Genomic DNA, 26,790 nt, shown 5'->3' with positions numbered 1-26,790 from the left:
GGCAAGCAGCTGAAGTTGCATGGATCCTGTGCGGCCCTGTAAAATTCAAAAAGCAGCTCAAAATTGCCATCAGTTGGCTTCTTAACAGGCTTAATTGTCTGCCCACCACCATTGTGCGCGCTCCCTACCCCGTTGCCCAACTGCCTCTGGAAAAATTGGCTGTCAGGAACAAGTTGGGGTTCTGTTCCAATGCATTCCCCTGCTATTTTACCACCACCACCTCTCCCCCCGCCCCTCTCCCCCGCCTCCAGTCCCGTCTTCCTGGGGCTGGTAAAATTCAGCCCTAACAATCTGAATGGCATATTTTTCTGGAGACTGTATATGAGTTTTTTTTGTATCTTCCTAATTTATAATCACACATTCGGAAGGTGGCAATACTGAGGGAATTCTGCACTGATGGAGGCATTGTCTTTTGGATGAGATGTTAAATCAAGGCTCCATCTCCCCTCTCAGGTGGATGTAAAAGATCCCATGCATTATTTTGAAGGGCAGTGTGTCTTGGCCAATATTTATCCCTCAACCAACATCACTAGAATGAATTATCTGATCATTAGCGCATTGTTGTTTGTGGTACATTGCTGTTTGCAAATTGGCTGCCGCATTTCTTACCTTACTAAGGTGACTTCCCTTCAAAAGCACTTCATTAGCTGTAAATTGCTTTCGGACATCCTGAGGTTGTATAACTTGCAAGTCTTTTTCTTTACATGACCGGGCAGTTTCTAAACTCTTCATAATACTTTCAAAAATTCAGTCCATGTGAGATCTAGCTGCATGCTGTTGGATTGAGAATGTATTATCACTTTCCAAGGGTAGGGTTAAAAGTCACCAGTGCAGAACATGTTCCTTCAATGTCGTGAATTGTTCTTTATTTTTAATGGGGTTGAGTGTTTATCCTCTCAGAATTATACATCTATGGGTAACTGTAGGCCATTCTCTTAACGAGAAAGAAAGAAAAAGAAGAATTGCTGTAAGTAGGAACAGCTGCAGGAATGTTTTGTTCCTATAATACCATAGAAACAGTTAAGAAAAAACTTCAATTTTCTGTGAAAAGTAATGCTACATAACACCAGCAGAAATCCTTTTTAATAAATAAGTATGGCTATCTGCAGCTGATTTGAAACTCAGCAGAATCTACACTCACAAGGTGATAAGGACAATATATCCTTTTTCTCCCTTGAGAAAAACCTCACCTGGAAACTCAGCTGCAAACTGATGAGACTCACAAAACACATTTTAAAATCTCTTCTTCATTCTGGATATCACATTTAGCAAAATTTATACACCCAAATAAACCCAAATTCAGGATTGAGGCGGGGAGAATGATTGGTTCAGTATGATGAATTCTAGCAGTGAGGCACTGCAGTGTCAGTGGGTTTCACAAAGCCCGAAGACATGGGTGCATCTTGTGACAAAAGAGTAATGAGAGACTACTTTTGAAAGTCAACACCTTTAAAGTAGGAAAATGTCCCAAGGTGCTCCAGAGAAGTGTAATCAGACAAAAATTATCACTGAAGATATTGTGAGGGGTGACCAAAAGCTTGGTCAAAGAAATAGTTTTTAAGGAGGGTCTTAAAAGGGGAGAGCAGGGTAGAGAGCTGAAGTGGTTTGGGGAGGAAATTCCAGAGCTTAAGATCTAGACAGCAGACGGTTCAGCCGCCAAGATGCACTTGAAGCCAGAGTTGGAGAAATACAGAGTTCTTGGACGGTTGTAGGGCTGGAGGAAGTTACAGATATAGGGAGGAGCAAGGCCATGGAGAGATTTGAACAGAAGGATGAGAATTTTAATTTGGAGAACTGGGAGTCAGTGCAGGTCAGTGAGCACAGGGCTGTTGGGTGAGTGGAGCTTGGTGTAGGATGATACGGGTGGCAGAGTTTTGTATAAGTTGAAGTTTATGCAGGGTGAAGGATGTGAGGCCATCCAGGAGAGCATTGGAATAGTCAAGTCTGGAGATGGCAATGGCATAGATGAGGGTTTTGGCAGCAGATCGGGGGATATCAAATAGTTGAATTAGGTAGTCTTGGTGATGGAGAGGATATGAGGTCAGATTCTCAGCTTGGGATCAAATAGGACACCAGGATGTGATCAGTCTGCTTCAGCGGGATGGAATTGGAGGTGAGCAAATGGGGTTCATGGTTGGGAGAGGTGGTGCGGTGCACAAAATGATGGCTTTAGTTTTCCTAGTGTTCAATTAGAATAAATTACAGCTCATCCAGGACTGGATGTTGGTCAAACAGACTGACACCTTCGAGGCAGTGGAGGGGTTGAGCATGGTGGTAGAACTAATAATGGAAAGTTATAGCACAAAAGGAGGCCTTTTGGCCCATCGTGTTGGTGCTGGCTCTCTACAGGAGCAACTCAGCTAGTACCACTCCCCAACCTTTTCCCATAACCCTGCAAATTTTTTCTTTAAAGATAATTATCCAGTTCCCTTTTGAAAGCCACGATTGAATCTGCCTCCACCACATCCTCAGGCAGTGCATTCCAAATCCTAATGACTTGCTGCGTAAAGGAAGTTTTTCCTCATGTCGCCTTTTGTTCTTTTGCCATTCACCTTAAATCGCTGTCCTCTGGTTCTTGACCGCTCTGCTAATGGGAACAGTTTCTCCCCTATTTACTTTGTCCGGATCCTCCTCCTTTTTGAGCACCTCTATCAAATCTTTTCTCAACCTTCTCTAAGGAGAACAACCCCAGCTTCTCCAGTCTATCCTCATAATGGAAGTCCCTCATCCCTGGAACCATTCTTGTAAATCTTTTCTGCACCCTCTCTAATGCCTTCATATCCTTCCTGAAGTATGGTACCCAGAATTGGACATAATACTCCAGTTGAGGCCATAACCTCCTTGCTTTTGTACTCTGTGCCTCTATTTAAAAAGCCCAGGATCCTGTATGCCTTATTAACTGCTTTCTCAACCAACCCTGCCACCTTCAACGATTTGTGCACAGAGACCCCCAGGTCCCTCTGCTCCTGCACCCATTTTAGATTGATAGTCTTTATTTTATATTGTCTTTCTTCTTTCCTCCTACCAAAATGTATAACTTCACATTTCTCTGCATTAACTTTCATCTGCCACGTGACTGCTCATTCCACCAGCCTGTCTTGCGTCCTCTTGAAGTCTGTCTCTATCCTCCTCACAGGGGTAGGCGGTGGCGTAGTGGTATTATCACTGGACTAGTAACCCAGAGACCCAGGGTATTTCTCTGGGGACATGGATTCGAATCCCACCACAGCAGAAGGTAGAATTTGAATTTAATAAATCTGGAATTAAAAGCTAGTCTAATGATGGCCTTGAAACCATTGTCTATTGTTGTAAAAACCCATCTGGTTCACTAATGTCCTTTAGGGAAGGAAATCTGCTGTCCTTACCTGGTCTGGTCTACATGTGACTCCAGACCCACAGCAATGTGGTTAACTCTTACATGCCCTCTGAAATGGCTTAGCAAGCTCAGTTGTACTTAACCACTACGAAGTTAATAAAAAGGAATGAAACCGGACAGACCACTCGGCATCGACCTAGGCACCGGAAACGACAAGGGAAAACCCAGCCCTGTCGACCCTGCGAAGTCCTCCTTACTAACATCTGGGGGCTTGTGCCAAAGTTGGGAGAGCTGTCCCACAGACTAGTCAAGCAACAGCCTGACATAGTCATACTCACGGAATCATACCTTACACTGCAATCACTATCCCTGGGTATGTCCTGTCCCACCGGCAGGACAGACCCACCAGAGGTGGTGGCACAGTGGTATACAGTAGGGAGGGAGTTGCCCTGGGAGTCCTCAACATCGACTCCAGACCCCATGAAGTCTCATGGCATCAGGTCAAACACGGACAAGGAAACCTGCTGCTGATTACCACCTACCGCCCTCCCTCAGCTGATGACTCAGTACTGCACCATGTTGAACACCACATGGAGGAAGCAATGAAGGTGGCAAGGGCACAGAATGTACTCTGGGTGGGGGACTTCAATGTCCATCACCAAGAGTGGCTCGGTAGCACCACTACTGACCGAGCTGGCCGAGTCCTAAAGGACATAGCTGCTAGACTGGGTCTGCAGCAGGTGGTGGGGGAACCAACACGAGGGAAAAACATACTTGACCTCGCCCTCACCAATCTGCCTGCTGCAGATGCTTCTGTCCATGACTGTATTGGTAGGAGTGACCACCGCACAGTCCTTGTGGAGACGAAGTCCCGCCTTCACATTAAGGATACCGTCCATCGTGTTGTGCTAAATCACCGTGCTAAATGGGATAGATTTCGAACAGATCTAGCAATGCAAAACTGGGCATCCATGAGGCGCTGTGGGCCATCAGCAGCAGCAGAATTGTACTCAACCACAATCTGTAACCTCATGGCCTGGCATATTCCCCACTCTACCATTACCATCAAGCCAGGAGAGCAACCCTGGTTCAATGGCGCAGTGGTTAGCACCGCAGGCTCACAGCTCCAGGGACCCGGGTTCGATTCTGGGTACTGCCTGTGCGGAGTTTGCAAGTTCTCCCTGTGTCTGCGTGGGTTTTCCTCTGGGTGCTCCGGTTTCCTCCCACAAGCCAAAGACTTGCAGATGATAGGTAAATTGGCCTTTGTAAATTGCCCCTAGTGTAGGGAGGTGATAGGGAATATGGGATTACTATAGGGTTAGTATAAATGGGTGGTTGTTGGTCGGCACAGACTCGGTGGGCCGAAGGGCCTGTTTCAGTGCTGTATCTCTAAATTTAAAAAAAATTAAATTAAATGAAGAGTGCAGGAGAGCATGCCAGGAGCAGCACCAGCATACCTCAAAATGAGGTGTCAACCTGGTGAAGCTACAACACAGGACTATCTGCGTGCCAAACTGCGTAAGCAGCATGCGATAGAGCTAAGCGATCCCATAACCAACGGATCAGATCTAAGCTCTGCAGTCCTGCCACATCCAGCTGTGAATGGTGGTGGACAATGAAACAACTAACTGGAGGAGGTGGCTCCGCAAATATCCCCATCCTCAATGATGGGGGAGCCCAGCACATCAGTGCGAAAGATAAGGCTGAAGCATTTGCAACAATCTTCAGCCAGAAGTGCCGAGTTGACGATCCATCTCGGCCTCCTCCTGAAGTCCCCAGCATCACAGATGCCAGACTTCAGCCAATTCGATTCACTCCACGTGATATCAAGAAACGACTGAAGGCACTGGATACTGCAAAAGCTATGGGCCCTGACAATATTCCGGCAATAGTACTGAAGACCTGTGCTCCAGGACTTGCTGCGCCCCTAGCCAAGCTGTTCCAGTATAGCTACAACACTGGATTCTGCCCTGTCCCACAAATCGCTTAAGTTTGCAATTCTTTGTCTCCTGTTTTATACACAAGGCAATACTTTAATATATATTTTTCAATGATCATTATCCAGCAAGCCTTTTCCTGAAAAGAAGAAATAAAAATGGTGAAGGGGGTGGGGGCCCTCTTTCCAGCCCCACCCCCCCACCAAAACCAGGTTAGCACAATGGAGCTATGGTGTGTTTTAATGCAAGCAGTTATGTACTCTCTTAAGATGGCAGTTCCACAATTGGGTGGTACAGTGAGTTAGCATACTTATACCTTATGGATCCTAATTCAAATCCAGCCCAGCCTGACAGGATGATACTTTCCATTGTCAATAAGGAATTCCATTGAGAGCATAGATGATGAAATGAGCAGGCACATGGCAGATGAAATTTAACACAGATGTGTGAACTGATACATTTTGTTAGGAAGAATAAGGAGAGGCAAGATAAGCTAAATGTTAGTTTTTTTTAAAAGCGGGTGCAGGAACAGAGGAAGCTGAGGATGTATGTGCACAAATCTTTGAAGGTGGCTGGCTAAGTTGAGCAGGCTTTTTTTAAAAAAAAAGATCCTTGACTTTATAAATAGAGGTATATAATACAAAAACAGAGAAGCACTGGTGAGACTGGAATATTGTGTTCAATCTGGGCACCACGTTTTAGGAAGGATGTTAAGGCCTTTGGATGCAGAAGAGTTTTGCTACAATGGTACGAGGGATTGAGTTGTGTCAGTCATGAGCAATATAACTAGGGAAAAGAATACACGAGGTGGTTTCCCGTTGCCTTCCTCCTGACTGCTTAAAGGAACCACAAGTCCTCATCCTGAAGGATCCTCTAGCTCTTCTGTCATCACCATCGAAAATTCGCTGTTTCCGCTGTTGGCCATGGCTCGTAACCCTGAGCATGGGGCTCTCACCTAGGCCTGGAATTCCTGCAGAAAAGATAAAAGGACTTGGAGAGAAGGGAGCAAGAGAATTGATTAACGTGTAAGGAGTCATAGAGTCGTACAGCATAGAAACAGGCCCTTCGGCCCACCGCGTCCATGCCGACCATAATGCCTATCTATACTATTCCCACCTGCCTGCATTAATTCCTTTTCCCTCTATGCCTTGCTCTTCAAGTACCTGTCCAGATGCCTCTTAAATGTTGTTACTGTTCCTACCTCCACCACCTCCTCTGGCAGCTCATTCCAGATACCCACTATTCTTTGTGTAAAAAAATATACCCATTTGTTCCTCTTTAAAGCTCCTCCCTCTCACCTTAAATCTATGCCCTCTAGTTTTAGTCACCCCTACCATGGGAAACAGACTCTGGCTATCAACCCTATCAATGCCTCTCATAATTTTATATACCTCTATCATGTCACCTCTCAGCCTCCTTCGCTCCAGGGAAAACAGACCCAGCCTATCCAATCTCTCTTTATAACTCAAGCCCTCCAAACCAGGCAACATCCTTGTGTATCTTTTCTGCACCTTCTCCAGCTTAATCACATCTTTCCTGTAGCATGGCGACCAGAACTGCACACAGTACTCCAAATGCGGCATAACCAACGTTATGTACAACTGTAACATGATGTCCCAACTCTTGTACTCAATGCCTCAGCTAATGAAGGCAAGGAGATGAATAATAAGGGAGAATGGCCGGAAGACTTTTTGAGGAACACAATTTTCCCATTGGAGAAAAAGCCAATACCAGGAAATGTAAAGAGCATTGCACCATAACTTTCATTGCACATCCATCCAAAGTAATGTTAGAGATCCTAACAAATAGATTGGAAGCCGAAGCAAGCCATTATATTGGCCGTGATCAATTCGGTTTTAGGAAGGGTTGTGGAACTGGAGAGCCTACAGCAGCGGTTAGAGTATTAAGCAAAAGAAGCGTAGATTACCAGCAAGAAGTTACACCTCCATTGTGGATTATAAAAACGCTTTTGACCGGGTGAACTGGCAAAGCTGTTGAAAGTGCTGGAAGCGATCAGAGTTGAATGGAGTGACAAAAGAGTGATTGTAGCTCAGCACATGGGACAGAATGCTATTATCAGGACAGTATTTGGTGAAAGTGAACCTGGTGTAATCGGGTGCGGGGTTGGACAAGGCTATCTACTATCACCATTGATCTTTAACATATATGTGGAAGCCATGAAAAAGCATTTGGTGAGTACAGAAAGATGTCAAAGTAGGAAGTCAATTGGTGAAGGTAGTGAGATTTGCAGATGAAAGCTTATGAAGATTGGAATGAAAATTAATGAAAAAAAGACAAAAGTTATGAAGATTGGAAGAATGAGGTGGGAAAGCAGAGGTCAAGATAAATGGTCAACAGCTGGAACAGGTATCAATTTAAGTACCTGGGTAGCATCTTGTCAGAAGATGGTTACTGCCATCAAGAAATCAGAGTTAGAATAGCAATGGAAAAGAATGCATTCTCCAAACATAAATAATTGCTCGGTATAGGAATGAGTAGAGATCTTAAAAGAATTATTAAGACTGTGATTTGAAGGGTCTAGTTGTACAGGGCTGAAATGTAGACCTTGAGAATAGCAGACATTCAAAGACTAGAAAGGTGTGAAATATCTTTTTGGAGAAGGAGGGAACAGGTCATTTGGAAGTGGTGGAGGAGGATAGATTGTTAGTGAAGATCAAGAAAAGGCAACAAGGTTGGATTGGCCATATTCTAAGGCATGAGAACTCGCTGAAGGAGATGATTGAAGGAAGATTAGAGGGATGTAGACCAAGAGGGAGAAAGAGAATGATGATGTCAGATAACTTGAAATTGAAAATGGGAGGCTCCCACGAACAACTAAAGAGGAAAGTGCAAGACCATGAGTCATGGAGAAATAAGCAGAGGACCTGCCCTTAGGCAGATCACCATAACTTACCAGGAATTAGGGTCTTTAGTTATGCGGAGAGACTAGAGAAGCAGGGGTTCTCCTTAGAACCGAGAAGGTTAAGAGGAGATTGAATAGGGGTGTTCAAAGTCATGAATGATTTTCGTAGAGTAAATAAGGAAAAATTGTTTCCAGTGGTAGAAGGTCAGTAACCCAAGAACACAGATTTATGATAATTGGCAAAAGAACCAGAGGTGAGATGAGGGGAAAAAAATTACGCAGCAAGTTATGATCTAAAATGCACTGCCTGAAAGTGTGGTGGAAGCAGATGTCACACACATCGGAATTGCGATGAAAGAACATTCATGGACTAACTCTGAAGAGTTATGGAAAAATAGACTTTGTCTTTCAAAAATGAATCTTTATTTTAAAAAGTGAACAATGGTCCAAAATGACCACCAACAAAAAAGGGGATTAGCCTTTTGTGTATTCAAACAGTCTGACAAAGACAAAGAACAAATCTTCAAAGCCAAAAGTTAATGAAACCCATCTTACACCTATCCTAAAAACATTCCAGAATTGAATATCGTCTTCTAAAACAAAGAGGTGTGAAGTAGCCACGTCCTGGACCATTGTGTGATCACCATGGGGAAGAAACCAGAGTATCTCCTAACAGGAGGTGAGAGGTGACACAGTTTTACCTTAAAACAAAGACAGCCAGAGAGAGAGAGACTGATCCAGAAGGTGAAGCTACTTGTAACAGCTGGCATTCCAGCAAGGCAGAAAGCATATACCCTGCTGAAAAACCCAACATCTACATTATACAGCAGAGAGATCGGAAAGTGACCCACTATCTTCAACAGAACTTTCAATCAAGAGAGAAATCTACAATCATTTCAGGCCTGCAAACATCTAGAACTTGAGTCATAAGAGAATTCAACAGGTTTATCGTAACCTTTCTTCCCCCACTAAACACCACCTTCCTCGTTCCCTTCTCTGTTTCTTGTGTGTTTGTGTGTGTGGGCAAATGCGTGAGTAGAGTGGCATATTGATCAATAAACAATTGACTTCCTGTTTTTAAAACCTACAAAAAAATCTGTTGCTGTCTGTTTATTTGAAAAATAAAACACCAAGGGGCTAAACTCTTAATACAAATACACTTGCTGCTGTCAGGTGAAGAGTTGAACAGTGGGAACTATCCATGTCACACCACGTGGCCGTAACATAGATTCAGTAGCAACTTTCAAAAGGGAATTGGATAAATACTTGAAGGGGAAAGATTTTCAGGGCTATGCGGACAGAGCAGAGGTGTGGGAATAATTGGATTGCTGTTCCAAATTCTAACTGAGTTGCAGCAGTATCAAACAACACCGTAATGTAAAATCCTCGCCAAGTGAGATTAGGGCACAGATTTAAGGCTAATGAACCAGAGGCAACATAAGAAACTTTTTTTATGCAGCGTGTGGTTAGGATTTGGAATGACTTGAAGGAAAACAAATTGCAGGTATATGTGGAAAAAGGTGGGGAGCAGGACTTACTAGATTGCTCTTCTAAAGAACCAGTGCATTTTCGGTGGGCCTTCTGTGCTGCACCATTCTATAATTCTTACTCAGTGAGGCTGTGTGATTTTGGAAGGGAAAAATGTCACACTGGCACAGTAAGAGATGCTGTTCTGAAGTTGTGGCTGTTTTAACCGTTGCAGTAAAGTATGTCCATTCATCCCAGGAGGTTTCCCCTGAAGGGGCAAAGGTTAAAAGCAGTTTGTTTGCCCTTTTGCTCTTAACTGACTTACATTGTCTGGAGTAGGCACTTAAACAAAGATGAAACTTCCAACAAGCCAAAAAATTGTGAACAGCCATTGGATAATGCTGTATTACCATGAATACTGTGTGTCTTAGAACTCCTTAATTTATTTAATCACTTGGGCCTAAATTTATCTTTGGACCCTTCAACTTTGATTGTAGGCAGATAATCACCCAACTCCTTTTTCATGGGATTCATTAATTTAGCACTGACTAACTTTCATGGCAGTCTGTTTCCATCAGGTTCTCGCCTGGCACGAGGCTTGACTTTTTTATTTATGTCTTTTAAATCTTTCAATCCGAGTTGAATTCAAAAACTCTTTACACAAATGTTATCCCTTCCTTACAACATTTCAAATACTTGGAACATGCCTCTCAATCTTCAATGAAAACAGTTATAGTTTTGTCAGTCTACACTTATAATTTTGAATTTCAATTTCCAGAATCAGAGCTGCCACTTTTCTGAACCCTGCCCAATACATCTAGGTCATGGAGAACGAAACGTCTTTACAGCTGTCAGAATATATTTTTCAGCCATGCAAAGGAATCATGAAAGTGACTTTTCTCTAAACCCGATTATAAATGTAATTCATTTATAAACAAATGCAAGCAGAGGACTGTACGAAATCCCAACATCAGCATTTCTTAACTCACAGTCTTCTCTGAATTAATCATCGTCCCTCACTTTAGTTCCATTTATAACATTAGTCCTGTTAGCAGATTGCTACTGTGATCATCCATTGTGCCAGTGGGAGGTCAGTCAGACGTGGAAGCAACCCTGTAACTGCTTCACGCCATGACCTGAGCTATGCTTTGAAGAATGAAAATTGGAGCAGGGTGGGGGGAGGAGGAAGAGTTGGGATGAAGGATTGGTTTTAAGTATCCCAACATTGAATCATCATCATTACTTTTATGTGCCTCTTCAAAGCTGGCTACATAGCACAATTTGCAGAGCTTTAGGAAGAAATCTTGGTCAGGGAATTGTTCAAAGCAGAGGAGAGCAAAGGAAATCATTCTTAAGCGTATTTGGGCTGTTTCATGTTCCCCTGCACCTTTCTCTGAGAAATGTATGTTGAAACAAAAATGTGGCGGCTGATCACAAACAGCACTTCAGTTGATATAAAGTATGTTAAAAATAGATCTTAATATTATATGTAGGCTATACCACAAAACACTCAGGGTCATTGAGAAATACAGTCCAGAGTTTGCTTGTAAGAATACTCAAGAAAAACACAACAATCTTGAGTTTTCTCTCCCTACCCTTCACCTTCTGGTAAATTCTGTGGCACCTGGGGGTAGAGTTTCTGCCTTGGGTGCAATCACTATTCCAGCATAAATTGAACCCAAAATTGTGCCTGTTTTGAAAAGCTTTCTCCCCCCCCGCCCTCCGAGTTTCTGCTCAAACTTATTTGCATTTTACCAAATGCAAAATCTGCCATGAAACAGTGCAATTGGACAGTATTTTAAAACATTTTTTTAAAAATTGCTTTAATTGATTAATACAGCTGAAAGTGGGTTCAACACAAAAATAATTGTAAATCACAGTGCCAATTCACCACCCGAGTAGCCTGATTTAAAATGAGTGAAAATGACTTTAAAAATATATACAAAACTATTTTCTAGTTATTTTGGGGGTGCAGTAGTCAGTTCTTTAGTAAATTAAAGAAAAACATTCAAAACCTTTTAAAAAAACATACCCATCATAGAATTTCAACAGGACAGAAAGAGACAATTTGGTCCATCATACCCATCTCTGCAAGAACAACTCACCTAGTCCCACTCCCCGGCCTTTCCCCCCGTAGTCCTGCAAATTTTTTCTCTTCACATAATTATCCAATTCTGTCATGAAGGCCACCACCACACTTTCAGACAGAGCATTCCAGATCCTAACCACTGGCTGTGTAAAAGGTTTTTCCTCTTGTCGCCTCTGGTTCCTTTACCAATCTTCTTATATCGGTGTGCCCTAGTTCTGGATCATTCAGCCAATGGGAACAGTTTTTCCCTATCTACTCTGTCCAGACCCCTCATGATTTTGAGCACCTCGATCAAATCTCTTAATCTTCTTTTGTCCAAGGAGAACAGGTCCAGCTTCTCCAACCTATCCACGTAACCGATCTTCCTCATCCCTGGAACCATTCTTGTGAATCTTTTCTGCACCCTCTCTAATGTGTTTTCATCCTTCCTAAAATGTGGTGCCCAGAACTGGACACAATATTCCAGTTGAGGCCAAACCAGTGTTGTATACAGGTTTATCATAATTTCCTTGTTCTTGTGCTCAATGCACCTATTTATAAAGTCCATGCTTTATTAGCCACTTTCTCAACCTGCCCTACAACCTTCAATGATTTCTGCACATCTACCCCCAAGTCTCTCTGCTCCTGCACTCCCTTTAGAACTGTACCTTTTAATTTATATTACCTCATTCTTCCTATCAAAATGAATCACTTCACACTTTTCTGCATTTAAATTTCATCTGCCACTTGTCTGCCCATTCCACCAGCCTGTCTGTCTTCTTGAAGTTTATCGCTATCCTCCTCATAGTTCACAATACTTCTGAGATTTGTGTCATTTGCACTTGCTAGTGTCCTTGTACCTAAATGTTCCAATTTAATTTTTGGAGCCTCCTCGAAGGACTGCTAACAAGCACATTTAGCAGAAACTTGCAATGGATGAATTCATCCTGGGGGTGTGGCCAGTTTTGTGAGCAGAGCCTGCTTCGAGAGTGGTGTTTTTAAAACTATCTCAAAAGACTGCGGAAATTCGAGTTGTGCTGACTGCAATTTGCGCTTAAAATTCCATGATCTTTTGAGCTGGTTTTGCTGATATCAGGGGAATTGCGCTGAACAAACCAGTGTATTCAAGTGGAAACTCGAGGGCATGATGTTTTAGAGAGTAGAGAGATAAATTATCAAAGGAGATTGAGCATTACCTAACTCCCATTATGAGCTAAGTAACATCAGTTTCTTTGGTGTTTTACTGATGAGCTATTTTTAATCCATTTGCGTAGCAGTGCAGTCAGCTTTTTATGATGACCCAATCCTCTCCACCAGACCCTTCCCTTGTGTTTTATTATACTCAGTTAGTTTCATCGAACACACATTCTTACAGTCTGCTTCTTCCCTATGCCTTTGTAGTTAGGCATCACTGAATTTTGCTGATTGACCATTTCAGCATTGCTGATTCGTGCAATGCTGGGGCCACATGAAAGATGGTTCCCACAACTGTATATGCCAATATATGAACTGCTTCATATTTTATTTTGCTTTGTGCCTTTTTCTGTCCACCTCTCTCATTTTTCAGCAGTGTACCATACGTTCAACCTAGGATGCTTGTCCTCCCCTTACATTTTCACTGTGTCAAAATTCAGAATAGCGTAGAATTACATGGGGCCTGATATTTACGGGGAGAGGAAATAGGGGCGTGTGTTGGGGAAGGGAAACCTATAAATACTGGGAAGGTGGAAGCCCCGCCGAATTTGACAGTAGGACCTCATTAGAATATTTTTACTCTGTTTCCTGTCCGGCAGCCGGCCAGATTGAGAGGCTAACCTGCAGGAAAGACAGTGGCACAAAGTAGCAGCTGAGGACCACTGGGGATAGTCCCAGCAATTGGTGTTGGTGGGCTTGGGGGGCTGTGAGTAGGGTTCGGAGCGTAGCAGTTAGGAGTGAGAGAGAGACCACAGGATGGGGAGGGATCATGGGGGATTCGGCCAATTGTAAGGGAGGGGGAAGTTCACGGGAGAAATTGCAGCACTTTGCTTGAGGGGTCTGGGGAGAAGCACTCTTGCTTGTCCTGGCCTACAAGCAGTGCTGGAAAAGCACTTACCTGCTGGATCTGCAGCTCCTGCCTCCTTATAACTGTCAGGTTTACCTGAGCCCTGGAAAACCTGGCTTACAACTGTTAAATTTACACAGCTGTCAAAATCTGAAGAATGGGCTCAAGAACATTAAAGTCACTGACCCAGGTTTCCAGAGCAGGTTACTCCAAGGTCCCCAGACCCGCCACAGTTAAGCTGGATGTAGGCACATTTGGCTCGGGCTTCAGATTTCTAACAATGTAACCTTCCCAATAACCCCAGCCGGCACAGACACGATGGGCTGAATGGCTTCTTGCTGTGCGGTAACCTTTCTATGGTAAGATGGCAGTCCAGTGAGGATTAATTTTTCCCCCCCCTCATTCTAAGTTTCATTCTTATTAAGTTTATTTCTTCTTTCCTCTCAGCAATCCTCAACACCATTTCCCTGGCCAAGAGGGTAAAGAAGCACTTTGTACACAGGCTTCTGCTCTTGCTGCCCCCACCCCAGAGCCAGCCACAAAGAAGCATGACTCTACATCTCTTTTTCTGCAGAGAAATATACCTTCTCTCAATAGCTCCTAGGCTTCCTTGGCAAGAATCAGGTTCTTGGCCTCTGATGAACCACAGGTGTAAAGCCAATGCACTTGAGTTACTGTGGTTTCTCATTCAATGGGAATCTTAAGCATCATGTGTTAGATGACCTTTCAAGAGTCACCTAAAATGTTAATTCTGTTTCTGTCTCCACAGATGCTGGCACAGCTGCTGAATATTTCCAGCATTTTCTGTTTTTATTTCATATTTCCAGCATCTGCAGTATTTTGCTTTTGAAGAAATAAGGTGCATTTATCTAGCACCATTCACGTTCTTAAGAGTGTCCCAAAGTGCTTCATAGCCAATGAATTATTTTTCGAGTGTGGTCACTGTTGGTGGGAAATACAGCAACTAATTTGCAGAGAGTGAGGTTTCACAAATAACAGTAAGATAAATGACCAGATAATCTATTTCAGTGATGTTGGTTGAGGGATAAATGTTGGCCAGGGCACTGGGGAGAACTTCCCCGTTCCTACATTATCATTTTGGTCAAAGGGGAAGAAATAAATCAGAGCATTAGTGTCTTTGGTTCTCCTTATGGTTATCTAAGAACAGCATTGGCAATGGACTTGGAAGCCTCCAAAATGATGGAAAAACAGAGATAAATGTGAAAAAAATCACCTCAGTAGACAGTTCCTCCCCAGAAATTTGTTTCTTAATTTGGGGAGCTCAGCAATCAGACTTTGTGACCTTTAAGGGGCATGTAACTTTAAATGAAGCCCTACCATAGCAAAACAAGGTATGATATTCCTGTAGTTAAACATGAGAAAGTGAAAATACTGAACTGCAGAGTGACTGAAAAGAGAACAAATAGGAGCTATAGAAGCTGGCCTGACTGAACTAGCGCTGACTACGGCTTATTGAGGTCTTGTTTCTATTTGAGACTGCTAAGTTGAAAGGAGGAGAAATTGGGTTCATTAGCATCCATTGTTTGGATACTACAATTGCTCTTAGAGATCCAAAATGGGGTCTGTGGCACGTGTGCGCACTTGTGTGGCAAATCACAGGATGCCATGTTGGTGGGAACGTTTGTGCACACGCACTTTAGTGTCTGCCCGAAGTATATAGAGCAGGTAGATCACACAATCAGCAGTAGGAAGTGGTATTTAAAGGGATTATCGGCTACAGACCGGTTAGTTGCTAGCTGATTTCTTCAGGCTGTTGCTACGATTCTACAAATGTTTGGTGTTTTCTAGCTGTTTCAACTTGCAAAAGTCGACAGAGAGTATTGTGGCAGGTGCTGAAGGACGTTTTACTCATTTCAAGGCTTCTGCACAAACCAGTTGCTCCCAGACATGGGTACAATGGTAGCATTCCCCTTGGAATACAGCATGACTGGGAGAATGAGCTGAGGTCAAGCAGAGCAGGTAAAACTGCTGGAAGAGGGAGTGGGTGGGGTGGGGTGGGGGGGTGGGGGTGGTGGTGGAAAGGGCTCTAAACAGGAGGCCATATCCACTCAGGGAGCACCAAGGACATTCTCACTGAAATCTGCCACCTGCTGCAGCCACAACTTCCATCACAGAGCATGGCAAGGATTGTATTGCCAATGGCTGTGAAGGTGATCATGGTGATCAACTTTTATGTGTTTGGCTCTTTACAGGCTGTAGCTGGAGATATTTGCAACATCTTGCATTTTACTGTCCACTGTTGCGTAGGGGAGCTCATTGAGGCTCTCCACTCAATGAGAGCTAACCACATTCCATTCTCTCTTGCCAGAGCCAAGCAGGTGAACCATACTCAAGACTTAGCTAGGATTGCAGGCTTCCCCTTGGTGCAGGGTGTCATCAACTTATATGTACATCATATTGTGGGCGCTGCATGTCAATGCTGTCCTATTACCGGAACTGGAAGGGATTCCACTCCCTCAGTGTCCAGCTGGTGTGTGACCATTGGTAGGGAAGCATGCAGGTCAATGCTTGGTATTCTGGCAGCAGTCATGAGTTATGAGGACACCATCATCTTCCATGGTTTCAGCCCCTGAGGGGTGACCTAACGGAGGCCTTTAAGATTATAAAAGGATTAGATGAGGTAGATGTAGAGAAGGATATGTTCACAGGATTAGAAGAAGGGTGGGAGGAGGCTCATGTGGAGCATAAACCATTTTGGCTGAATGACCTGTCTCTGTCCAGTGAATGCTCAGAGGTGATGAAAGGTCACTGACCTGAAACGTTAACTTTGCTTCTCTCTCCATAGATGCTGCCAGACCTGCTGAGTATTTTCCAGCACTTTTTGTTTTTATTTCAGATTTCCAGCATCTGCAGTATTTTGCTTTTATTCCCAGAGCATTAGCCTGGGCTCTGGAATACTCTAGCGACTGTACCACTATGCCACCAGCACTGACTCAGTAAGGATTACAGAGATTTCACATATTATACTGTGTCAGTATAATATAATTCAAAATGTAATCAATCTGCTTGCATAATAACTTTACGGCTTCAGTTTGCAATCTCAGCATGACATGTGTCCTATACACCTGATACCTTAAATGAAATGGACTTTAAAAAGTGCTGATGTTTTCTTGACTAAATTTTGACAGCTACTGACTATCAAAAATAAAGGAGCAATCTGGGAGGTAGTCTGGAATTTGAATAGTAATACAGGCATCCCATACAATTAACACGATTGTATGCATTCATCCCAAATATGATTTAACAGCAGGGTAGAGTTGTCTGAAACATTATTATCATCATAGATATGATAGTCTTGAGCCCAAAACTGTGAATGATTGGAGTTTCACCCCCTTTTTAACCTCCTCTCAGAAAAATAAATTGAGACCTGTAAGTACTAGAGAAAAGCATAAAGGACTTGTTAGGGCTTGTACTTATCGAAACTATTTTGTAAGGGAGTGCTGAAACTTAATTTATTTTTCACAAGTTGGTTACTGGACTGTTGTGCGGTCCTATGAAGGTCTAAACGAAATTATCTTAATTTTACATCATATTCATGCAGCAGGAAAGCCCACTGATCAATGTCTGTTTTTAAGAAAGGACTTGCATTGATATAGTGCCTTTCATGTACTCAACATGGCCCAGATTGCCTCACAGCGAGTAAAGTACTTCTGAAGTGTGTACACTGTTGTAACGTAGGGAAGCGCAGCAGCCAATTTACGCACAGCAAGATCCCACAAACAGCAAGTAGCTAAATGATCAGATAATCTGTTTTACTGATGATGGTTGAGTGGTAATGCTGGCTAGGGACAGTGTTATTACTGAGCCAGGGCTGACACAATAAGGGTTACAGAGATTTCACTTTGTGGGGCATATTCCTGTGCTCGAGGGAGTTGTACCAGGATGCAAGGACTACAAAAAATTGGGCAAGGAGGAGCATGTGCCCATAAGGGAGCCAGGTGATCAAAAACCCTCAGTTGAAGACCAGGAAAATCTGCCTGATGTGTTTTTTTAGACCTTTACAGGATTGTCATACTTCAAGCATGTGACAGCTTTGTTTTGCTTTCATGAGATTAGAATGCCAACGTTAAAGAACTGCTTGGATATTGCCCTTAACCTCTGAAGGTTGACTTTAACCTTGCCTAATGCAAAGTGACAGGAGAGGGGAAGGACTGCTATCAAGCATCTCAAGTATAAACAGTGTTCTGTCATACTGACCTGAACAGAACCTTAAGGCCTGCCCTTGTGAACAATTAAAGTGTTAGGATCTGCAGTAGAGGGAGCTCCTCACCAGTGGCAGCTGAGGGGAATGGTTCTTGACTAAATACCAAATCTCCTACTCATGCTGGAAATATTTTACACGCTTATTTCTGGCCTGTGTAAATTCATGCTTAAGGAACTTTAATTAGTGAAAAATAATGCCAGTAAGTGAGGCAGGAAAATTTTATAATGGGTCAGGAAGGATCAGAGGCAACAAGAAAGCATGAAGGACTGGAAATGGAAAGACATACTCATTGAGGTTACTTCAGGTGGAGATAAAAGATCCCATGGTACTATTTAAAAGAGAAGGGATGTTCTGCCAGTGTTCAGCTCAATATTTATCCCTCAACCTGCATCACTAAAACAGATTATCTGACCATTGCTGTTAGTGAGAGCTTTCTGTGCACAAATTGGCTACTGCATTTTCTACATTACAATGGTGACTACACTTCATTGGCTGTAAAACACTTTGGGGTGTCTTGTGGTTGTGAAAGGTGCTATATAAGTGTTTTCTGTTTTACTCTCCATTTAATTGCCCTAACCTGTTTCTTGCCCCACCTCTGCAATCTTCTCCAGCCCTAGAACTGCTTCTCAATATTTGCTTCCTCTGACTCTGGTCTTTGAGTATCCTTGTTCTTTCAGCCCACTGCTGGTGGCACAACATACAGCTGCCTCTGTCCTACTTTTAGGAAATCCCTATCTGAATCTCTGTCTTTCCACTTTTCTGTCCATCTTTTAAAAACCTTGTCAGACCGCATCATTTTGACTAAGCTCTCAGTTACCCCTCCCTTCTGGCCCAACACCAGTTTCCTTATAACTATTTGTGAAGAGGCTTGGGATATTTTCTTATGTTGTTGGTGGAGTTGATGAAATAGCATTTTGCAACAAGAAATTCAAGTAAAACAGATTTTAAAAATAGTCACAAATATTCCTTAAGAAAGGAGGAGTACAAATTTGTTCCTTTAATGTAGTCATCATTAAAAGGCTGCCAAAAATTGGAGGTAACAGAATTTGCCCAACTCGGCGCCAGTGGAAAACTTGGTGCAAGCACAGTGTGAACAAAATGTATACCATACATCATCAGGCCTCATGGCAGCTGTTCCTGGTGATGGTTTCTTACATTTGTTTTCTTTACCTGTTGTCCATGTTTTATTTATATACTCCTCTCTTTCGTGCGATGTGTTGTTAGCTGTTTCCCCACAGAGGCGAACAATTATAAAGAAAATGAAGTAAAAACAAAACAGGGTGCCATTTGCTCAAATGAAAGCAAAATGCTGCGGATGCTGGAAATCTGAAATAAAACCAAGAAATTCTGGAACCACTCAGCAGGTCTGGCAGCATCTGTGGAAAGAGAAGCAGAGTTAACGTTTCGGGTCAGTGATCCTTCTGACCAGAAACGTTAACTCTGCTTCTCTTTCCACAGATGCTGCCAGACCTGCTGAGTGGTTCCAGCATTTCTTGTTTTTATTATGCCGTTTGCTCATGTGGCCAAGCACTTGCACTGGTAACGGGAAAGGAAAATGGCTGGACAGCCACTGAAGTCTGCTTGGACATTGCAAGATTAGATTTATTACCACAAAATGATAACACTTTGGGGACGGGGCAAAATGGATTTCTCCATCTGTCCTGTTTTTCAGATCCTAAACAATGCATTCCTACACGTTTGGCCTAACCATCAGCCTCAAGAAAACGAACATCATGGGGCAGGATGTCAGAAATGCTCCATCCATCAATATTGGCGACCACGCTCTGGAAGTGGTTCAAGAGTTCACCTACCTAGGCTCAACTATCACCAGTAACCTGTCTCTAGATGCAGAAATCAACAAGCGCATGGGTAAGGCTTCCACTGCTATGTTCAGACTGGCCAAGAGAGTGTGGGAAAATGGCGCACTGACACGGAACACAAAAGTCCGAGTGTATCAGGCCTGTGTCCTCAGTACCTTGCTCTACGGCAGCGAGGCCTGGACAACGTATGCCAGCCAAGAGCGACGTCTCAATTCATTCCATCTTCGCTGCCTTCGGAGAATACTTGGCATCAGGTGGCAGGACTATATCTCCAACACAGAAGTCCTTGAAGCGGCCAACATCCCCAGCTTATACACACTACTGAGTCAGCGGCGCTTGAGATGGCTTGGCCATGTGAGCCGCATGGAAGATGGCAGGATCCCCAAAGACACATTGTACAGCGAGCTCGCCACTGGTATCAGACCCACCGGCCGTCCATGTCTCCGTTATAAAGACGTCTGCAAACGCGACATGAAATCGTGTGACATTGATCACAAGTCGTGGGAGTCAGTTGCCAGCATTCGCCAGAGCTGGCGGGCAGCCATAAAGACAGGGCTAAATTGTGGCGAGTCGAAGAGACTTAGTAGTTGGCAGGAAAAAAGACAGAGGCGCAAGGGGAGAGCCAACTGTGCAACAGCCCCAACAAACAAATTTCTCTGCAGCACCTGTGGAAGAGCCTGTTACTCCAGAATTGGCCTTTATAGCCACTCCAGGCGCTGCTTCACAAACCACTGACCACCTCCAGGCGCGTATCCATTGTCTCTCGAGATAAGGAGGCCCAAAAGAAAACAATGCATTCCTACACGTCAGCTTGACTAATTATATTTTCAGCTGTAAACTGATGAACAAGCTGCATTTGACATTGAATGATAGTCCATTTAAAGAAAACTGAAAGATAAACAATGTTTACTTTAAAAAACCTGGAGCAATTTTTCTGCCTTGTGTACCTTTGCAGAGAATAGAGAAGCAGACTTGAAAAACTTACGGCTTCCAGTTAAATCAGGGGGACTTTTGGCATCTTAGGAAACCTTTGGGGTTTTTTGATTCGATTATATCCTTCTTCCCTAAAAGCTACCAACTTCAAGCCTTTGCTCACCTATTGTAATATCTCATTATGTGACTTGGTGTTAAAATTTTTGCTTGACAGTTGCTTCTGCGAAGTGACTTGGAATATATAAAGGTGTTATGTAAGTGCGAGTTGCTGTTTGATTTGGAGTGTAGTAGGTTTGAGAGTGGATGAGTTACTGGATTCCCCTGCTGTCCCTCTTTGGAGAACCATCCAGACTCTGCTGTCTGTCTCCCCTGATGGCCTGACTGGGATTAGGAATTTAATCACACGGAAATAAGAACCCACATCTCACCAATCTATAGAACAACACCTTACTGCTTTATAATTTCACTTATGAATTCTATCTGAACAAATTAGAATGCCTTAGGAATACCATTAACCATTTTTCTGTCAGCAGTTAGGTTCTCATGAACCTTTCATAGGATCATTTAATACAGCACAGTAGGGGGCCATTGAGCCCATCATGCTTGTGTCAGCTCTTTGAAAGAGCTATCCAATTAGGCTCACTTCCCTGCTCCTTCCCCATAAACTTTTCCTTTTCAAGTATATCTAATTATCTTTTGAAAATGACTGTAGTGAATCTGCTTCCACCTACCTACCTTTCAGGCAGTGCATTCCAGATCATATCAACTTGCTGCACAAAGAAAGGTCTCCTGATCTCTCTTTTGCCAGTACCTTAAATCTGTGTGTGCCGGATACTGACTCTCTTCCCAGTGAAAGCAGTTCCTCCTTTTTACTCTACCAAAACCCCTCGTAATTTTTGCGTGTTGCAACATTTTTTGCTCGCTTGGACTATTTCTAGCAACAATGGTCTTCCCATTGGAAATCCCTGTATCTGAGGTATCTGGAACATGTGGAGTAGATCTCTTGAAGGATACCTGGTAGGTTAGGCTGCACTAGAGCTGGTTTATGCCACTCACCTTCAAAGTCTCTATGGCTATATAGCAATAGTCACTGCACTTCCAAAACTAATTAATTGTGCAAAGTGTTTTAAGACATTTCAATGTAAAGGGTGCTATGTAAACACAGTTATTATGGTTCAGATACCCACTGGATAAATTACTGAACCATTGGGGAGCCTGGAGATGCTACATTAACAACAGTTAATAAAAAGAGAAAAGTTGAACAAAATTGTTTATAATCTTACTTACCATTGATAAACACTTTGCAAGTTTTAAATTAACAATGCCCGGGCCACTTAGTGGAATTCATACAATGCAAATGAGTTGGATGCAGGCAAATACAAGAAACATCTGAAGCAATGCCATGAAACAATTAAAAATTAAACAATAGAAAATGATGACTTGCATCATTATCATCAACACTGACAATTAATTAGTTACCTTTAATAATCCAGGTAAAGAAAAATGTAACTATTGTGCTTACATTAAAATATCACCAAATGACCTAATTGTTTTTTTAAGAAACATAACAAAAATTAGATTAGAAAGTATTGAAAATGTTTCGGTATTGGAAATAAATTAGAACAATATTGCAAGCTTTTTATATTTAAAGTTTTTTTGACCTCTTACCCTTGACCTTCCTATGGGCAGTGCTTGGCCTCCATTCATTTCTTCACTTTCCTGTAACAGAATAGCTGAGATCAGTAAATCACCATCAGAGAGCCTGCAGCTCGCTACTCTGGCACAACCTACCAGTGCTCCCAAGAGCTGTGATACTCTTGTATCTCATTGCATATATAAACTTAAAAATACTTGACTCTCAAATCAAATTGAACGATATGTTGGGTTATTCCAATTTGCTGAAAATTGAAATCAGAGCATCAGTGAGTGGTGTACACTGGCTTCTGCGTGTAAAATCTAACATAACATTAATGACTGTTTCTCCCCTGTTTCTTATTAGGAGCAAGTCGTTCCTCTTTTCCGCAGTTTATGCTGCATTGATCTTTGCAGGGCAGTATTACATGAGAGAGCGGAGGAAGTTTGAACTTCGGAAACCACTAGTCTTGTGGTCACTGACCCTCGCTTTATTCAGGTGAGTAACTGATATAAAAAAGTACAAATTGCTATATGATAAACGACACAAATCATTTGTGTGCCACTGTGCAGGAGGCGATGAAGATTAGATCCCTTACTCCACTGAGTTTACAATCTCAGACATGCTGAGTGAAGAGAAATGCAGAGCAAAATAAAAAGAGAAATTAAAAAGTGAATCTCTACTGGGCTATCTGCAAAGACAGGAGAGTGGCCAAGTGCAGTCTCTGGGGCATGGATGACCACTTGGCTCTCTTGAACATAGCAGTTGAATGGCCCAAGGGCAGATCAGCTAAGAGTTTTGATAAAAGCTAAAATAAAAGCAATATACTGCAGATGCTGGAAATCTGAAATAAAAACAAGAACTGCTGGAAATACTCAGCAGGTCTGGCAGCATCTGTGGAGAGAGAAGCAGAGTTAACATTTCAGATCAGTGACCTTTCATCAGAGTTCTGGGAATAGATGTAAATGAGAAGTTAACAAGTAAGGACCTCATTTGAACTGGTCATTAGATTATTGGCGTGGAAGCAATCTCAAGTGTCCTCCTTACAGTTGCTGAAAAAGCCACCAGTAGCCAGAAGCTAATTTATCACAGAGCTGGTTTCACATTCCAACTCAGTCATTCCCCATTATCAATATTCTTACATTTTCCTTTTACATCTTACACCTCCCCCTCCAAATTAGTGCACTGTCAAGCATGCAAGTTCATAATGACTTTCATAGAGTCACTGATAAGCAAAGCTGAAGTGTCAAGTGGAATTGGTAACATTTAGAAATAACTTGAGAGACCGGGTGTAATTCACGAAGGATCTGATAAAGTCCCCGCTGCGTGCCTCAATTGCATTGCGCTAGAGATAAGCTGCAGTACGTGTGATATTGCCATTAAATATTTATTAGATTTCCTGTACAGATCATCAAATTCCACAAAGGAAAACATCCAGCAATTAAATTTCAAGAGGTTGTTCAAAGCATAAACAAACTTAGCTAGCCATCTGTGTTCACACTTTTCAGTTTACTCATCTCCTGGCAAATGCTGGGCTTCAATGTAACATAGCGATCAGGAGCACTTCAACTACACTGATTTATTTGCAAATTGCAACAAATGCTTTCAAGAGAGGAAAGAAACAGCATTTGTTGTTAAAGCACTGACCTTCCCTCATCTTGAAGAACAGAAGCAAAACCTGGTGATTTTGCAGCCACTGAGCTGTTGTGATTTTGTCCAGCATTACACTTATAATTAGCCAGTGTGAAAATGCTGATGCAACCTATGTTCAACCACCAACCTTTTAAAAATGTAGTTATGCTTTGACAGCATCTATTTGTGAGATTAATCAAATGAAAACCTTTCACCATGAAACCAGCATTAGCAAATGTTAGGTCTGAGTGGCTGCAACAAATTCTAATAATGACAAAAGGGACTTAATTGTCTGTCAGAATTATCTGCAGCCATTCCATTTTGTGTAAAAAGCCGGTAAATATGGTGCCTATTAATGAAATGCTACTTGAGTACTTGAACTTGATTTAGTTCTGACTGGATCTGGATAGATGTACTGACTTCGCAGTTTGTTTCCTAGGAGTGTTTGCGTGGCTGTTATGCCAAGATTTTTAGGCTGCATTTGATGCTGTCATCGTAAATATAGCATAAAAATCCCAGTAGTGAGCCCTGTTTCCCTTTGCTCCGACAAGTATGCTCAAGGCAATTGAATAGTATTAAGTCTGCTCTAGTGTAATGCAAGGTGACACAGTGCCCGCAATGCATTGCACATCATGACAGGTATCAGTGCTTCTTATCGACAGGGGTCTGACTCAGATTAAATAAGTGTCAATTCTGTGCATCACCTGGATAATGTAGGATGAGACATTTCATAAGGGCTGACACATCTTGCCTGGACTCAAGCTGGTAACCAGGTATAACAGCAGCAGCATAAGCTTTTTCTTCTTGGAATAAGGCTTTTGTTCCTGTACTCCACTATCTGTTGCAATGTGCACAGAATATTTCTTTTCCCACTCTCCTACAATAGGTCTCTTTAAAAATTCCAGGCTATGAGATGCCTAGACCTTTGGAATATCAACTTCTTTTTGATATTGAGTGGTACTTGTGGAAGGGGAAGGAAGTCAAGCTTCTCCCTCTAGATATGTCTACAAAAGAAAGGCGAGGATATTTGTAGCAATTACCAGTGTTCAAATAATGGTGATTTGCCACTTCAGTGGCACCTACCATTTTGGGTTTACTTTCTTCTTTGATCGTTCCAGTGACATCGAATTACTCAGAGCCTTGAGCTCTCACTTGCAGCCCTTAAGGGTTCATTATATGCACTACTTCCTAACTGCCCCACTCTGCCAGCTGTCCCTGAACCCCATTTTAGCAAGGCTCAATCCAGGTGAGGAACTTGCCTGATGTACAATGAGGGTTGACTCTGAAATGTCCAGTGGGAACAGTTTGTGCGAATTAAAAGCTTGTCATGCTTCATTCCTCCTACCCCAATGTTGGGCTGAAAGATATTCTCTTATCACTCTCGCCAATATCATTGGTGTTAATTTCTCATCCTGGGAAAATGTAACATTCTCAGCTGGACTGCATTTTCATTGTGGATTTTCACCACATTTGATTAAGAGACTGATTGCAGAATCGTGGTTCCTTCTGGATATTAATGGAGCTGAAATGCGTATTTTATAACAAAACTGCTTGCGTTTATATCGCACTTTTAACATGGTAAAATGTCCCAAGGCATTTCGCAGGAAAGTAGTCAGCCATTTGTAGTCATATTTTGTTACCTCTGTTTACAGTTTCCACTTACTAGACTTTTTGATGCTCTTCAGTAATTAATCCTTTCACAGGCAGTGTACCCACAGGCACAGACTGAGGACCCATAGGAAGTAAAGTCCTAGGGCTGAGGTTTATTAGTGTTGTGCGATTCATAGATGTTTTATCTTCTATCAGGGCTGATGACAGTATAGGTCAAAAGAAATTTTCACAGTTCGATGTGTGTCATGTGAAAGCAGAGAAGAAATGATCCCAAAATGACAGGTCGCTTCAAAGACTCATTCATTTTCAATCAGAGCAACAGGCATGGAAGTGCTGGAAACAGCCCAAAGGCCCTTAGGAGACATGTGTTCCAAATGCTTTGCAATGTTAAGGCTGCACCTTTGAATGTGGCCTTATCTGTTTATGTGAAGACTGTGTGGCAGCTCAGAATGCTGGGTTAGTGGAGATATGCCTGTCCCCACCCTTTGTACAACAGAGTGTTGTGTACAGTTCTACACTGTCATTAATGGAGAAGGAAGATTAAAGTGCACTGTGTTCCACTAAATAAAATTAACATCAAAATAAAACTAGATGTTGAAACTACAGGCTTTAATCAAGTTAATTTTGCATCTAGCTGCCTACATAAGTGACAGGACATGGCTGCACAAAGGTTTTTTTTATTCATTCATGGGATGTGGGCGTCGCTGGCCAGGCCAGCATTTATTGCCCATCCCTAATTGCCCTTGAGAAGGTAGTGGTGGGCTGCCTTCTTGAACCGCTGCAGTCCATGTGGGGTAGGTACACCCACAGTGCTGTTAGGAAGGGAGTTCCAGGATTTTGACCCAGCGACAGTGAAGGAACGGCGATATAGTTCCAAGTCAGGATGGTGTGTGACTTGGAGGGGAACTTGCAGGTGATGGTGTTCCCATGCATTTGCTGCCCTTGTCCTTCAGCTGGTAGAGGTTGTGGGTTTGGAAGGTGCTGTCTAAGGAGCCTTGATGCATTGCTGCAGTGCATCTTGTAGATGGTACACACTGCTGCCACTGTGTATTGGTGGTGGAGGGAGTGAATGTTTGTGGATGGGGTGCCAATCAAGCGGGCTGCTTTGTCCTGGATGGTGTCGAGTTTCTTGAGTGTTGTTGGAGCTGCACCCATCCAGGCAAGTGGATAGTATTCCATCACACTCCTGACTTGTGCCTTGTAGATGGTGGACAGGCTTTGGGGAGTCAGGAGGTGAGTTACCC

At 42.7% G+C, this 26,790-nt stretch overlaps 1 protein-coding gene across 1 annotated transcript in view; it reads left to right on the top strand.

Moving 5' to 3' along the window:
* LOC137355330 (very long chain fatty acid elongase 6-like) overlaps nucleotides 1-26,790 on the top strand; it is a 79,203-nt gene that overhangs the window by 45,185 nt on the left and 7,228 nt on the right. Inside the window, exon 2 of the mRNA XM_068020320.1 lies at nucleotides 22,670-22,801. Within this exon, the coding sequence (XP_067876421.1) occupies nucleotides 22,670-22,801 (132 nt within the window). The remainder of the gene's footprint in view (nucleotides 1-22,669; nucleotides 22,802-26,790) is intronic.

The sequence above is a fragment of the Heterodontus francisci genome, chromosome 42, assembly GCF_036365525.1.
Source record: "Heterodontus francisci isolate sHetFra1 chromosome 42, sHetFra1.hap1, whole genome shotgun sequence".
Taxonomy (NCBI): Eukaryota; Metazoa; Chordata; class Chondrichthyes; order Heterodontiformes; family Heterodontidae; genus Heterodontus; species Heterodontus francisci.
The sequence above is the reverse complement of the archived record's forward strand: the minus strand, read 5'-3'. Positions and strand labels throughout refer to the sequence as shown.